Below are 15,357 nucleotides of genomic sequence, written 5' to 3' on the forward strand. Positions count from 1 at the left end.
AACAAAAAAAATGAATCTTGAATCAACAATCATATATCTAGAAAATGTTAGTCATTTCCTAATAGTTCAGGCTTGGATGTAACAAACTATTTGGGCTATGATTTTCATTCCTATCAACTCTGCACAGGTGGGAGAAAACAATTTTCAACCCTTGGGCAGTTCCAAGGAGGTTTATAAGATTAATTCCAGAGTTGAAAGGCTTGTCTTGTGAGGACAGTCTGAGCCGTTTAGGTTAGGCCTATATTCTTTAGTTTTTATGGGCATGAGCGATCAAATAATGATATGTAAAATGTTAAAAGGGTTTGACAAATTAGAAGTTTCCCCTGGTGAAGCACTTTGGAACAGAGGTCATAGTTTTAGGTTAAAGGGTAAGAAGATTTAAAACAGAGATGAGCAGGAGTAACTTCTGTCAAAGAATCGTGAATCTGCGAAATTCACTGCCCGAGCGCCTGGTGGATGCGGGATAGCGAGTAAGTTCAAGAAGGAAACAGATAGACAGATGTGTAATTAATAAGGATTGGAAGTGTTATGGGGAGCGGTCACGAAGGTGGATTTGAGGTCGAGGCGAGATCAGCCAAGATCGTATTAAATGACGGAGCAGGTCCTTGGGATTGAATTGCCCACTCCTGCTCCTAGTTCTATATCAATAGAAGAAAGGGACTCTTATGGTGCAGTGACAGTGTTCTTACCTCTGGGCTAGGAGGCCCAAATTCCAGGCGTGTGTGATAGCATCCCCGCCACAGGCTGGCTTGGGTTTTGTTTTTAATAACAAGAACCCAGGGCTAAACGTGAACAGCAAAGAGGTGGGAGGAGACGGTGTTTTTAGTTGTTTCCGCAGACTGAAGTCGCCGGTGCTATTTGCGGCGGCGACAGCTTGCCTGAGATCTCTGAGATGCTGTGAACTTTTTAACCCACGCGCAGCTGGCTACGCTCAGATTCCGCACGCCCTGCATCGGCGCCCAGCCCCGCTACCACGATGAGGAGGAGGGACCTAGTGCCTCTGCTGTCCCCAGTGAGCCTTCATACCATCGTCGTCCGGTAGCGCCTTGTTAACATGAACCTCCTGGCATTGTTAGGGATATGTATGTTCAATTACTACCCAGGTTGGGCTCTCGGGGCTGCTGAAGGGGTTCGGGTTGAACAGACTCCAAGAACTCTCCTGGTGACTGAAGGAGGGACGGCGATCCTGACCTGTTACTATTTCCCTGAAGGAATTGAGGACTATGCAATCAATTGGTTTAATCAACCAGACAACCGAAGTCATCAGGACGAAGCAATTGTTTATTTGGACAGGCTCAAGGCAAATGATTCAATCCGACTGGTCCATACATTAGATCGGGAACGAAATATATCCCAGTTATCAATTAGCGAGCTTCAGCTCGCAGACAGCGGCACGTATTATTGTGAATTGCTGCCTTTGAGTCAACCGTCTCTGAAAGAGTTGCGGGGGAATGGAAGCAGGTTGACAGTGACGGGTAAGTCCCATTGTTTGAAAGTGTAACAGCGTTAGCAGCATCGCACCCAATCACTGTCTCCATGGCCACGCGTCTATTTGCGCTGTGAGCCAGCGATGAGGGGATACTGTAAGTCACACACCCTCACGCACAGCGAGCGAATCGTCGGTATTGCTGCGATTTTTGTTGGGAAGTTGTAAACGGCAGGGAATTTCAGCAAATCGCCAATTCCTGACGGCACTTGTCACTCGGGCAAAGTGACGGTGGGAACTCGGTAGCGTTTGAAGCTTTGGTCCAAGCATGAGGCACGGCCATTGGGGGGAGGATTAAACCGGGAGTAGATGTCGGCAACATGCAACTGGTTTCAGTGCATCAGTGTGCCCAAACCAGAAAACGATTTCACTCCGGCGCAGTCAGTAACTGGCACCGGGGTGCGGTTAGCGTGTTAGCGGCATTTGAAGCGAAGATTATTTCCTGATCATAATTACGGCGCAGTTCAATATATCCAGGTCGAATTGTAAATAGTCAGAGAACCGGGTTTCTCAGCTATCATTCTGTCTTCCCCCATGAATTCACAACGAGGATTTGCACCATCTCCCGCTGCCCATTTGAGAACATAAAGACCGATGGTTGTGAATTGCATTCAATGCTCGGCGTGTGTTATTGAACGTTTATAATCGACATTAACATATCAGTATGCGTCAGGTGATGTCCTGACCTGCGAATATTGAAACATTCACTTGCAAATATATAGCGGGCAGCAAGCAGATGTGTAATTAATCCCGAAATCTGTTGCCTTTCCCCGAATGTTAGGTTTTACACGCGGGGTGGGGTTGGGGGGGGGGGCTGGTGACGACGCTCGCTGCTAGCTGCCGCATCTTCTTTTTGACACATGGGGGAAAGAAAATCGGAAAATAAAACCGAACACGATGAAAATTCTGACTAAATCATTCCGCAGAAATCCTGACTGTCTCCTTGATTTCCAGCGCTAGGGACGAACAGTCTGCAGAAGTCTCACGTTTTTAGATAAAAACAACATAACGCCCAATCAGGATGATCAATGGTAAAGTCTCTGGGAATTCATCCAGCGGCTGTGTTCGACGCAATTTTATCTTTTTTTTTCTTGTTTTTAATTTGAAATGAAAGAACACGTTTCCCAAAGCAAGCCAAAGGGGACCTTTTTCACTGCTGCGCTTAACAAATATAATTAAGGGTTGTTACTTGAGGGGAACGCACGAAACATAAATATACGTCCTGGGGTCAGCTCACAGACGGGCGGTACAATGACAATAATTACTTTTGTTTGGTTTTAATTAAAATCATTTTAGTTAAATTGTCCGGCACAGATTTTCACTTTACTTTTATGTAACTCTCTTTTAAGAACGCGATCAATACAAAAATCCGTTCCTTTACCAATTGCTGTGCATACCGCTGATTTTATGCGTTATCTTCCTCGCTGTAGTATTCAACAAGAAAATGAAACGTGAGTACTATACTTTATTTGGAAATGTTAGATGCTTATCACTTACTTTTCTCATTAATACAAAATATTGCCACGATTTAATATTCCAATGTGGCAGGTTAATATTGTGGTATGGCGTTACAAGCGCTTGTCCGAAAACAGAGGCAGTGTCGTTTCTCTGGTACGTCAAGTGGGATAGAATCATTAAAAAAAATACACTCGAAGGGTATTGAGAAAGCTCTGTTTATATACGGTAGCTAGAATGTAGCAGCGTTTGTGATTGTCGCACAGTTTTTAAAACATTAATCTCCAGGGAAAATGTTTTGTAACGTATGAAGGTCACATCTTCTACAAATCTTGAGATAATTTCAAATTTCTTACTAGACTGCCACCAAAATCGTTTTCCAATCAAGTTTCATCTTATCAATTCGTTGCCATATCCACTATTCAACTGTAGAGTTGAAGAGGTCTACTGCACGGAAACGGGCCCACCAGTATTCGAGACTGCCCCGGTCAAAAATAACAACCAAACAATTCCAATTCCATTTTCCAGTACTTGGCTCATGACCTTGTATATTTTAGCTAATGGTATTCTCCTGTCTACAAAAACGCATCATTATGAATAACATTGGTGAATAACATGAGGTGTCCTCATTCTAATGTAACAGTTCCCCATATCCTCAGTCGATGTTCGTCGCCTCTCTACAGCCGAATCCTTTCGTTTTGCTTTCTGGGAATTGTTTGGCTACTGTGCGGTATACACTGTACTTGTGTCTCGACTCACAATAGAAACCACTTTACATTAATTTTGTATTTGTCCATCGGCTGTTTAGATTTGGTTCGTTTTCTGAATTAAAAGCTGCTGCGCTCTCCAAAACTCACCACCCTGAGACAAGCCAAGCGTTCTCAACCGTCAGTCTAGCACAGAAAGGTATAGTGCACCGTCTGGCCACAACAGTACTGTAGATAGGCTTACTACAGATTCCTTTCCCTGATGATTAAATATCTCTGGATGTAACCTAATGCTCTTTGTCAGTCTGTTCAGTGCTGGAATACAATTCACGCTCAAGCACTTTTTACATTGAGTGTACCTGAATGCCCTTTAGTGTGATGCTTCCTCGTTTCATGCCTTTGCAATCGGGATATTTTAATCATGTTTAAAACCAAAGCTTGTATCTCCTGGGGCTGTACCTATCACGCTCCAGAATTCTCGCTAGGAGCAAATTGCTGTAGATGCTGGAATCGATACTGAAAACAACAAATGCTGGAATCCACAGCGGGTCAGGCAGCATCTGTGGCGAGAGAGAGCAGGCTAACGTTTCGAGACTCGAAGGCTCTTCATCAGAGCTTTGTTGATGAAGAGATACCTAGACTTGTAAAATTAGCTTGCTCTCCGCACGGGTGCTGCCCAACCCGATGTGATTTCCAGCATTTTTTGTTTCAGTCCAAAATTGTCGCTGATAAGATCAGGCCCAATAGTGAGCTACACTTCCCTGTTTTCAATTCCAGATTACATTCTTTTGACTTTGATAGTTCCACTAGTGCTAACGGTGAGAAATCTCAATTCACTTCATACACAAGTTATGTACATTACTGCGGCTCGGCAGTGTAAGGCGTTTCAACGTTGATTGCAGTGTAGAAGATTCAATGCTATTATTGCTTTGTCTCTGACGGGCCCTGTTGGGAATCTTGTTTAACATTTTGCATCGATAAGCCACTCTTTTCATAGGCTACAGAGTACTGTCGCTGGTCCAACTAGATTTATACCGCTACCAAAAAAAAGCTGACAGTCTGTTCAGTGGTTTTTCTTATAACTGGTTTGTTTCAACTTTTTTTCATGTTAATGTATCATAAATTGCATGGATGCACATACTACCAAAAGACAAATCTAATGTCATCCAGCGTGTGATGTCCTTCAATGAGCTGATGGACCCCAGCAGCTAATTTGCAGTTGAGTTAGGTTGTTGCGATTCAGATCTTAAAGCAAATATCGCTCCCCGATTCTAGAATAAAACGTGCTTCTGCGCTTTCGGTGTTTAAAAGAGTTTATTTTCGATTACGTTGACACTGGTAAATTCTCACGTTGCAGGCCGGTACAGATCTTGGCGGAATAAATGTAATTCAGTTTCAGGCTGTGCATAACACACGGGATTGGCTTCTAACTACGTTTGGTTGTTTGTCTCTCCAGAGAAGGAAGAAGCTGAACACAGCTCCCCGCCGACCGGGACTATCCCAGAGGTAATGCACCCGTCACAGGTTGTGTTTAGTGCAATTAGATCATGTCCCGGCACAATGTACACGTTAGGGTTTATTATGTTGTACAAGTGAAGTCTGCACGATGCATGAAAACGTTTTTGCTAACATTCTGAAATAATCGCCGATCATTTGTTCCATTCTCCGATATTTAACTTGTTTTTGGAGTTTGATTTGAAAGTTGATACATTTACTGTCAAAATCATCTTCAGATTCGATTCCCTACATCTTTTGACTGAAGATTTATCACCGACAAGCATTACCAAGGAGGAAGGTGTTAAATAGTGCTTAAGAATGAGAGAAAATGAGCAGTTTTGTCCGCCTTGTCTAAGAAAACACATTGTTTTGTAGCAGGTAGTACCTAGGAGATTCATGAGGATGGTCCCAGGTATGGAGAGATTGTCTTATGAGAAAGGTTGAAAAGGTTGGGCCTCTGCTCATTGAGGTTTAGAAGAATGAGAGGTGATCTCATTGAAACATTTGGGATTCTTAAGTAACTTGACAAAGTAAACGTCGAGAGAACGTTTCCCTTTACTGGAGAATCTAGGACTAGAGAGCATAGCCTCAGAGTGACGCGGCGCAATTTAAAACTGCGATGAAGAGAAATTTCTCCTCCCAGAAAGCCGTGGGAGCTGAATTCGCATTTTTAGGGCCGAGATAGATTCTTGATCAATCGAGGAATCGAGGCTTCTGGGGAAAGGGCAGGAAAGTGGACGTGAGGAGTTTTGGATCAGGTTTGACCCTGATGATTGGCGGAGCAGGCTCGAGGGGCCGAACAGCCTACTTATTTTCCTGCTGTGGTCTTATGGTCTGAAACAAATTGCTAGACGAGATAAAAACGGTAAATAGGGCGTTTGACCACATTTAGGATGAAAGCGATGGCTTTTGGCTTCAGAGATAGCTTATGGTCCTTTTCAGAACATCGAGACTTCGTGAAGCGCTTCATGCCCAGGTCGGCGGGAGCATGCTGGCACGGTCAGGTGGTCCCTGTCTTTGGGTAAAGAAACGTGTTGCCATTTGGAAAATAAATGGCTCTAAAAAGCTGAAGATTATTTCGGGAAGGGAAATTAGAGAGCTCTGAGGCAATGATGTCCCGCAGAGGCTCTGTGGATAGCCAGGCTCTAACCTCGTGTGGAGACCCGCTGACGGACAGTCCAGGACACTGGGCAGCAGAGAGAGTGAGCCTGTGGGTGGAGAGTCGGCCGTTGGGAAGATAGAGGTCAGGAAGCCTCGCGCGAGTTTTGACGCTGTCATTTGAATGAAATAGAAACAGAAAATAAAATTGCAGAAAATAAGAGGTGAGTCAGCAAGAGAAAGCGACGGAAATGAGGGCAGAACTTTATGTCTGAAACGGGCAGCGTAACGTTATTGTTGCTGAACTCGTAATCCATGGGCCCGGACCCAGTCTGGAGACGTGGCTTCACATTCAAACTCAAAATAGAAAAATGGAACTTAAAGGGTATCTCAGTGATGGCGACCATAATAACTATCATCTATAGTTGTCAAATGGGATCTGGTTGACGGAGGGAAATCTGCCGCCTTTATCCATTCTCGCGTACATGTGACTCCAGCAAAGTATTATTAGCACTTGAATGTCTTCTGAAACGGCCCAGCACGCCACTGTGTAATATTTAGGTCTCAACAACAAATGCTAGTCTTGCTAGCGAATTCCACATCCCCAGACAGGTTATGACCTGAGATGTGGAATTCGCTGGTAAGACTCGCATTTGTTGCTCGGTTATGATCTGACACACAAAAAAACAATAGTTATGCAATTTATTTAACTCGCTATTATTTCCATTGTACTATATTTAATTGTAAAATGTTTTCGGCAGTGTGGGCTGAACCCACGTGCCATTATGACTTAAATAACATATCTGCAAAGTTTTTGTGTTTACTGTGTGAAATAACATTACAAAATTCACTTCAGAGACACATCACCAAGAGGTCCGTACGAAAATAACCATTAATACAGCTGGTTCTCTCTAGGACACTTCAAGGCCAGGTACATCAATATATGCAACCTTGTTTTCTGCAAGAAGTGGAGAAGACCCGCAGGACCTGGAGGTCGGTAATTCTGATCTCCTTGTGGAAAGGAAAGCGACCAATGTCTCAACAGGTTTAAACAACGATCGTAGATTTCGAATTAAATAGAGAATGCTGCCACAATGCAGTTATTCAAAGGGTTTTAGAAAATAATACAACGACCAAGATGCGGCAATTAAAAGTAATGAAATATTTATCCAGTGAGCCTACTGAGAGGCATCTTTCGAATTAACATCGTGCGAATGAGCTTAGCGCGGTCAGTGTGAAGGATGAGTTGTTGCAATTTATCCACACTGATATAATCTCGAAAAGTATCTGGTTCTTTGCTCAAGTTATTCATGTAGCAAAATACGGAAATTTAATGCGTTGTCCTACACTCACAGGTGGAGTATTCAACGGTGAACAGACGCAAACCAGAAAGCAAGACAGAAAGCGGACTCGAAGAGCAAATGGTTTACACCCCGCTGCAGTTTAAACAGAGTGAAGCTCAGATGCGGTAGAGTGCAGCTTACAGTCCTTGAAAATGTTCTGACCAAACGTTAATGTTGGAAGAAAGCTACAGATCTAAAATCAGGAAACGCTGACAGCGTTCGGTAGATTACGCAGCTTTCGGGAAGAGAAGAACCTCGTGTGGCAGCATCATTCTTCCTGTCATTTGGGATATTTTCTAATCACCCTGTTGTCTCAGGTTCTCCAGCATCTGCTGTTCCTTACTATCTCTGAAACTATTTGCTCCTGCTGTGTTTTAGTCATTCTGCAAACTGATCTTGTAATCAGATGTTTCATGAATCAGATGTATGATGGAAGATGCCGATTCGGACGTATAGTGAGGAAGGAAATAATGGCGGAGGCACTTGTTTAAACTCATCTGACATAGGTGCTCATGTGCAGTTATAAACGTGAAAGATGCTGTCAGTGGTCCCATGTTGCTGCAGGACAAGCAGTAAAGTATTGAGGTTCACTGGAAAGCATTCCATTAGAAATCATTGAAATAATGACAGTTTACTGTTATTCTCTCAGTCCCGACTGAGGCTACCGTGAAGGACTCTTTTCAACCTCTCTCCTTGCCTGAGGCTTGTTGACACTCATGTTAAACCATCACTAATCGTCCCTCGACAGTAAGAGTGCAGCTCTATAGACTGGTAGCACTGTAGCTACCTTACCCTACTTTTCTCACTAGTAGAACTGGTAGTGTAGTAAAATATCAAATTTTTTTTTTGAATTAAGTGTAAGTGGATTTTAACAGCACAGTAGCTTGATAATTATCTAAAAAGAAAAGCCCACCGAAGCTGCAAAAGCAAGTTTATATATTTTGAATGCCAAACTTCTCCATTTTGTCATGGATCTCCAAATCTTTTTTTTAAAAAATACTTTTAACAGTTTGTGTGTACTAATTAGATTTTACCAAAGTCCCATGTATCTATCCCGATCATTTGTGTTCGTGTAAGAGCCTGCAAAAAATAAAAGTTAACGTATTTTCAAAGTCTTTAATTTCTGATTTGCTGTCTGTTGGAATGCTTCAATTTGATTAGCTGTTTAGCCTGTTTGGTGAGACCACTGCTGGAAACTTGAGAAGCCTTTAACTTGGCGCTAGATTGAAATCAATGGCAGGAAATGAAAATAAAAACAGAAATTATTCATTTCCACACTCCCCAACTCCCCCACCAAAAAGGCTTTTCCTTTCATCGTCAGTGAGAAACAGCGATTCTTCATAAACTAAACAGATTAATGCTGGATAATAATCTCGCGAAGAGTTTGAAGGCTTCTTTGTTACAGTTCAACCACATGAACACGTAAATTATATAAATTAGCCACCACTTTATCCTTCAGGAGACAAAATTGCTAAGAGCCGGTGAGAAAGCAAGACAGCTATAGACACCTGAGAATAGAATTAGTCCCCACTATGGTGTAATACTTGTAGGGATAAGCCTCCAATGAATACTTTAGGTCTTAAAGCAGAAATGAGATGATCAGAATGGGCTCTTTAGGTGAAAGGCTGGTTATGGCAATGTTTAACACAACACTCTACTTCGGTTAAGGAAATGCAAACTACAATGGCAGTGATGGTGTGGGAGCTCGTGAACCAGCAAATTGTCACTTTAAATACCTGTTGGCGCTTAATGAAGAGACTGTTCGACACTTTATGCCCAGCCTTTTAGGATTTCCTTTGCTAAGAGCAGCTCGCAGTTTGAACGTAAACGTGGGGATGAAAATACATTGGAGAATAGCGATTTCACTCTAGATCGTGGCTGCTGGAGTTGTGCAGAGAATCTATGAAACACCTCTGTAAACTTCCCGAGACAGTTTGTCAAAAAAGTCAGCCACTTTGCTCCGGAAAGCGTCTGAAGACTTTAAATTATACCCGAAAGTGCTGGGATGCTTCACCATGTAGGGGCCGCCACGGCAGAAAGCGTGATAACTGCAACACTTTTGCCTGGAAGAGGACAGGAAGCAAGGCAGAACAGCACCAGCCCCTGCAGGAGGGTTAGGCGGAACCCCTGCTCCCTGCGGATGGATTGCATTCCTCATGGTCTCCCCCTTTGGATTTGGTGTACTTTTGTTTTATTTCAAACGTACATTTTAGTCATATAGTATCTTTGCATACAGAGTAGTCGCCAAAACAGTTCTGTTCTGCACAGTAGCATCTGAAGAAATAAACAAACATTAGAGTTTGACTCTACGTAGCAAACAAACCAAAAGCATTTCTTACTTATACAAGACACAGAGGAGACCTGTACAGGCCACCCCTCAGTCCCAGAGCCATCCTGGAATATAGTACTGGCCAAAATAGCCCACACTTTCGGTGGGAGTATTTGCGAGAAACTCCGCAATACTTAGGACGTCCTAGTGTTTGAGTGCAAAACCTACAGAGGTCTGTTCAACACCACCAGGCAATTTCTAGTTATGATAATCGATAATTAGGACCTAATCTGTGCATTAAACTCAGATTTGCATGCACGTTGCAAACCCGTTTTCCCATCCTTAGAATGTCTCCTCCTGACTGCGAGTTACCGTACGAGCGAAAACATTCAAATCAAAACGCAGAGTTAGTGAGCCGCAGATGCTTACTGAGCGAAAAAAACTCGTGAGGTTAAATCAGTTTATGACGAATCGCCAACCCCGAGTTACACTGCTGTAACTCCAAACGCCTTCGTTTTATGCAATTGTTCACGCCGGGATTGCTACCTCCTCTTCGCTAGCTCTCAGAGGTTTCATATTCATCCCACATTTAGTTTCCCAAGTAACACGGCCCATTTTGGCCCACTTCCATTGCAAGAAGAACAGTCTGTAATAAAAATTAAACCTGCGAGAAAAGAAAGCTATTGTTCATTTTCTCACTAACCACGCTGTATAGTTGCGTGCAAACAGCGGCATGAGTCTGCGTAAATCACCCACATATATTCTCAAATGTAAAAGGAAACCAATAAAATTGCCCACGCTGTCTGTCAAAAACACCTACAGGTGGTTTCTCTGTCTACGTTGTAACAGCAACACTGACCACTGCTCACCACTAAATGTTCATACTGTACGAGGGGATTGAGCTGCTTTATGAAACGGGACCATCGAGATCTTTGTGAACACATGCATTCTAGATTTGAAATATATCCACCCAAGCACCATTCAAACAGACAAGGAAACGACAGTTTAAAAGTCTTTACTCCATAACTAATACAGGAAGGCTCCTATATTTGAAAGAATTGTGCCACTGGATAAAAAATTCGATTAGTTTATATTCAGACACAGGATGCACACAGCATTCATTTTCCCTCCCTAATTGCCCCAAAGAAGGTGGCAGTGAGCTGCCCAAAGCTGCCCCAAAGGATGAGCTGATTTCTTCAACCGTTAACAGGGGTAGCGACGCCTGAAGTGCAGTTAGTAAGGGAATTCCAGGATTTTAACCCGGTCTTGGAGAAGGAAAGTGGCTCCAGTTCCCTAGACGGTATGTAGCTTGTAGGGGAATACAAAGCTGCTGGTTTTCTCACGTGTGCGCTTCCTTTGCCCTCTGAGGTCTGCTGTCTGCACCCGAATTACATCTATTCATTGGTATGGACAAGAGTTCAAGCTTTGGCGATGATTAAGCGGAATCTTGACCCTGTCAGCCCAGAATTTCAACAGGTCTTCCCAATTCCCCCTGCATTACCTCATGTGTAAAAAGTCATTCAATCCATGTACCGTGGGAGACCATCGGGGAAAATTACAGACGAATTTTGCATTGGAAACATGGATATGAGAAAGAAAGATAGTAAGTGCCAAAACCGAAGGGCATCAAATATTGAATGCTATCACTGTCACACTCTCAGTACATATTACTATCTGGTTATGGTACAGTTGCATTCTACTGATTTCATACCCTGAAGTGACCATTTAAAGTGTGAAGTGATTCATTTTGGAAAGTCGAATTTGAATGGAGAATACAGGGTTAATGGCAGGATTCTCGATAGTGTGGAGGAACAGAGGGATCTTGAGGTCCACACCCATAGATCCCTCAAAGTTGCTATCCAAGTTGATCAGGTTGTTAAGAAGGCATATGGTGTGTTGGCTTTCATTGGCAGGGGTATTGAGGTTAAGAGCCGTGAGTTTATGCTGCAGCTCTATAAAACTCTGGTTAGACCATACATGGAATATGGTGTTCAGTTCTGGTCACCTCGTTATAAGAAAGATGTGAAAGTTCTAGAGAAGGTGCAGAGGAGATTTACCAGGATGCTGCCTGGACTGAAGGGCAGGTCAGATGAGGAAAGGTTGACTGAGCTAGGGCTTTTTTCATTGGAGCAAAGAAGGATGAGAGGTGACTAGATAGAGGTGTACAAGACGATGAGGAGCAGATAGAATGGATAGTCAAAGACTTTTCCCAGGGAGGAAATGACTATTACGAGGGGGCATAATTTTAAGGTGATCGGAGGAAGGTATTGGGCGATGTCAGAGATAGGTTCTTCACACAGAGAGTGGTGGGTGTGTGGAATGTTCTGCAGCAGTGGTAGTGGGGTCAGATACTTTAGAATCTTTTAAGTGATTCTTGGATTGGCACTTGTATCAGGTTCGTTTTTGGAGACCCTCACGGACTTGCTGCAATAACAAGACACTGGCCTGTTTAGAAAAACACAAATCCTTTTATTACAGAGCAAGTTCAAGCTGTGGAGAATCATTGTACTTAACCCGGCACAGAGTGCAGAGTCTTGTAAGTAATTCTCCCCGAGCAGTGGACAGTCCCCGCTTTTTATACTTTACAAAAGACATGATACATAAAACGATTTCACAATTTACAATGACATGATACATGAAACAATTACTACAACAGACAAAAACAGGATACCAAACAATTACTACATCAACAACATAAAAGACCAGCATATAGTATCAATTGCTAGTGAAGTAGCTGCTAATGGCATGAGGCGATTTCGAGTTGTTGTCCGGGACAGATTATGATTTCAAATTGCCAGTGTGTCTTGCTAGGACAAAGTCAGTGCCCTGGCCCCTTTGCCAGCGACTGAAGTTACATGCTTTAGAGGTTTCACACCTTTACAAATTTTCCCCACCTAACCCTATTTGAAACAGTTTGATTCTAATTTTAATTCAGTCAGGAAGCTTAAGACAGTGTCTGCATACCGATGGGTGAGAAGATAAGGAGTTACAAAAGCTTTACACTGAATTCCTAGCTGGGCAGGAAGCTTCAGGGCAGTGCCTGCATACCGATGTGTCGGTAGATAAAAGACTTTACTTCTAAAAATTAAAGTCTCTGCATAGGAATCAAATGCAGATAAAAGACTTTAATTTTTAGAAGTATAGAAATCAATGGGACGTTATCACATTAACATCTCACTTGGAGGATAGCAAAGTGTAGGGTATGCAGGGTAGATTGATCTTAGTAGAATAATAGGTCGGCACAACATCGTGGGCCAAAGGGCCTGTACTGTGCTGTACTGTTCTATGTTCTATGTTTGACAATGCTATTGGTAAAGTTACTTGTAATATGTTGATAAACAAGAAACACATTAATTTGCTTTTGCGTCCACATCCAATTCACTCATTTAAACAAAAAAACACATCTAAACGTATTTTATTAATATTCCCCAAAAGCTTAATTCCATCAAATCAAGATGGCTATCAGGATAATGAGATATGTTATGTTGTAAATGTCCAGCTCAATAATCGGGAACAAAAGCAACAAAATAAAAAACCAAAAGAACTGCGGATTCGTAAATCAGAAACAAAAAGCATAAGTTGCCGGAAAAGATCAGCAGGTTTGGCAGCATCTGTGCGGAGAAATCAGAGTTAACTTTTCGGGTCCAGTGACCCTTCAGGAAAGGGAATGATATGGGTGCTATAGAGAATTATAAACACCACATTTAAAAAGAAACTAATCTGAATAAAGGAGATGTATGATTTCATTGGTTTTGCAGGAGTGAAAAATAACTCTACATTACAGGGCAAGACTTTCATTTTTGCTCAAGGTGAGAATATATTGATACATATGCTTCTAAAGCTGAGAATTTAATAAAATATAACACCTTCTCACCGCAACATAGTTCTCATCATAGCACGGGACTTAGGTGTACTTGCGCCATCAATGCTAACTTAGTAATAGCAAGACAGATCTTAAAGGTCACATCTGCTAAACTGCATTTGTATGCCACATCCTCTGTTTGCAGAATAAAAACTGCAATGTGATATGCAGAATGTTTTCTGACCAGAACATTTTTTTAAAAACCCTATACATGATTAAAGTGTGAATTTAACGAAAATGAATGGAGGATATCAAGGTCTTGCATCAGGTAGGTGTAATATTTGCAATTGAGTGTATTCTCATGACTGTGCTGCAGTTTGAATTCTATATCAACTCCATCACAAAGTTCACTACTTAGATTTTTCATCTTCCTGCATCCTCCTGCCCATACTCTCAGCCCTGCTGTTGTTGCCTCCTGAACAGGCTGTACAATACCACTCTGGCAAAGTCTAACATATTCCATTCGCCATAAAATGTAGCTCACCCCTAAACTCTGCTACATATTATCCACCTGGCACCAAGTTCCAATTAACCCCTTTGCTTTCTGACTTACCATGTCTCCTGATCCATCAACACATTGAATTTAAATTTCTCCACTACCTGGTCAGAGCCTTGGAGTTTTTTTTCTTGTGTGAGTTCACAGGTAAATGTTTCTTCCCCTTCCATGAGAAGGTTGAGATAAATTTCTAGTTAGAACCTTGTGGAGAGGTGTAAGCAAACCTGCCTGACCCTTAACATTGCAATCATGGTCATTATAATTCCCTAGTGCTCTTATTTACAATGAAAATGTAAAGAAACAGAACTGCCAATCTTACCTACACATGCCCAGTTCCATTAGCACGCTTTATAATCAACTGGCCACTGATGTGTCCTGATAATTCATGGAGTTTTGATACGTGCGTCAATATGTGTGGAGTTAAAGTGGATAATCTCTTCAAAAATCTTTTGTGAATGTGGTATATTTTGTTTGGCTAGAGTTTATAGCCCATTTATAATTATTCTGGGAGGGTGGTGGTGAGCTGCCTTTTTGAAATGACTCAGTCCACCTTATATATGGGACTTGGTGTGTTACTGTAGTGCATCTAACAGATGGTTCAGACTGCTGCCAATTGAGTTGGTGGTGAAGGGAAGAAGAGCTGAAGGGTCTACATATGATGACAATGAAGTGGGATGCTTCGTTTTGAATGGCACTGAATTTTTTGAAGGTTGTAGTAACTGTACCTATCCAGGCAGGTGGACAATATTCCTTGACATTCCTGACTTGTACCTTATAGAGACTGGGGAGTCAGGAGATCAGTTATTGCAGTTTTTACTCTTTTGTTTTGCTCTTGTGGACACTGTCTAGCTTGCCCAAGCCCCTCAGGATGGTGATATTGGAGCATTCAGAGATGGTAATGACACTAGTGTTGAGGAAGAGATTTTTTTTCTTGTTGGTGAAGGCCATTGACGAGCATTTGTGTTACATGCTGTTGGACGTTTTCCAAGTCTTGCTACGTTTGAATTTTAACTGCTACATTGTCTGAGGAGTCATCAATGGCGGTGAAATATTGTGCAAGCATTCCTGATTTTGACCTCATGATGGAGGGAAGGTATAGATGAAGCAGCTGAAAATGGTCGGGCCACGCTGAAAACAGTTGCAG

The 15,357-nt window shown here is 42.3% G+C and overlaps 1 protein-coding gene across 1 annotated transcript; it reads left to right on the forward strand.

Moving 5' to 3' along the window:
- Positions 1–1,028: 1,028 nt before the first annotated feature.
- On the forward strand, positions 1,029–8,425 carry LOC125464343 (uncharacterized). The gene is made up of 5 exons (XM_048556662.2): positions 1,029–1,475; positions 2,836–2,937; positions 5,105–5,154; positions 7,159–7,236; positions 7,599–8,425. Exons 1-5 carry the CDS (start codon positions 1,055–1,057, stop codon positions 7,713–7,715), a joined length of 768 nt encoding a protein of 255 aa, XP_048412619.1. The 5' UTR covers positions 1,029–1,054; the 3' UTR covers positions 7,716–8,425.
- The last annotated feature ends 6,932 nt before the right edge of the window (positions 8,426–15,357 follow it).

The sequence above is a fragment of the Stegostoma tigrinum genome, chromosome 26 (genome assembly GCF_030684315.1).
Source record: "Stegostoma tigrinum isolate sSteTig4 chromosome 26, sSteTig4.hap1, whole genome shotgun sequence".
Classification (NCBI taxonomy): Eukaryota; Metazoa; Chordata; class Chondrichthyes; order Orectolobiformes; family Stegostomatidae; genus Stegostoma; species Stegostoma tigrinum.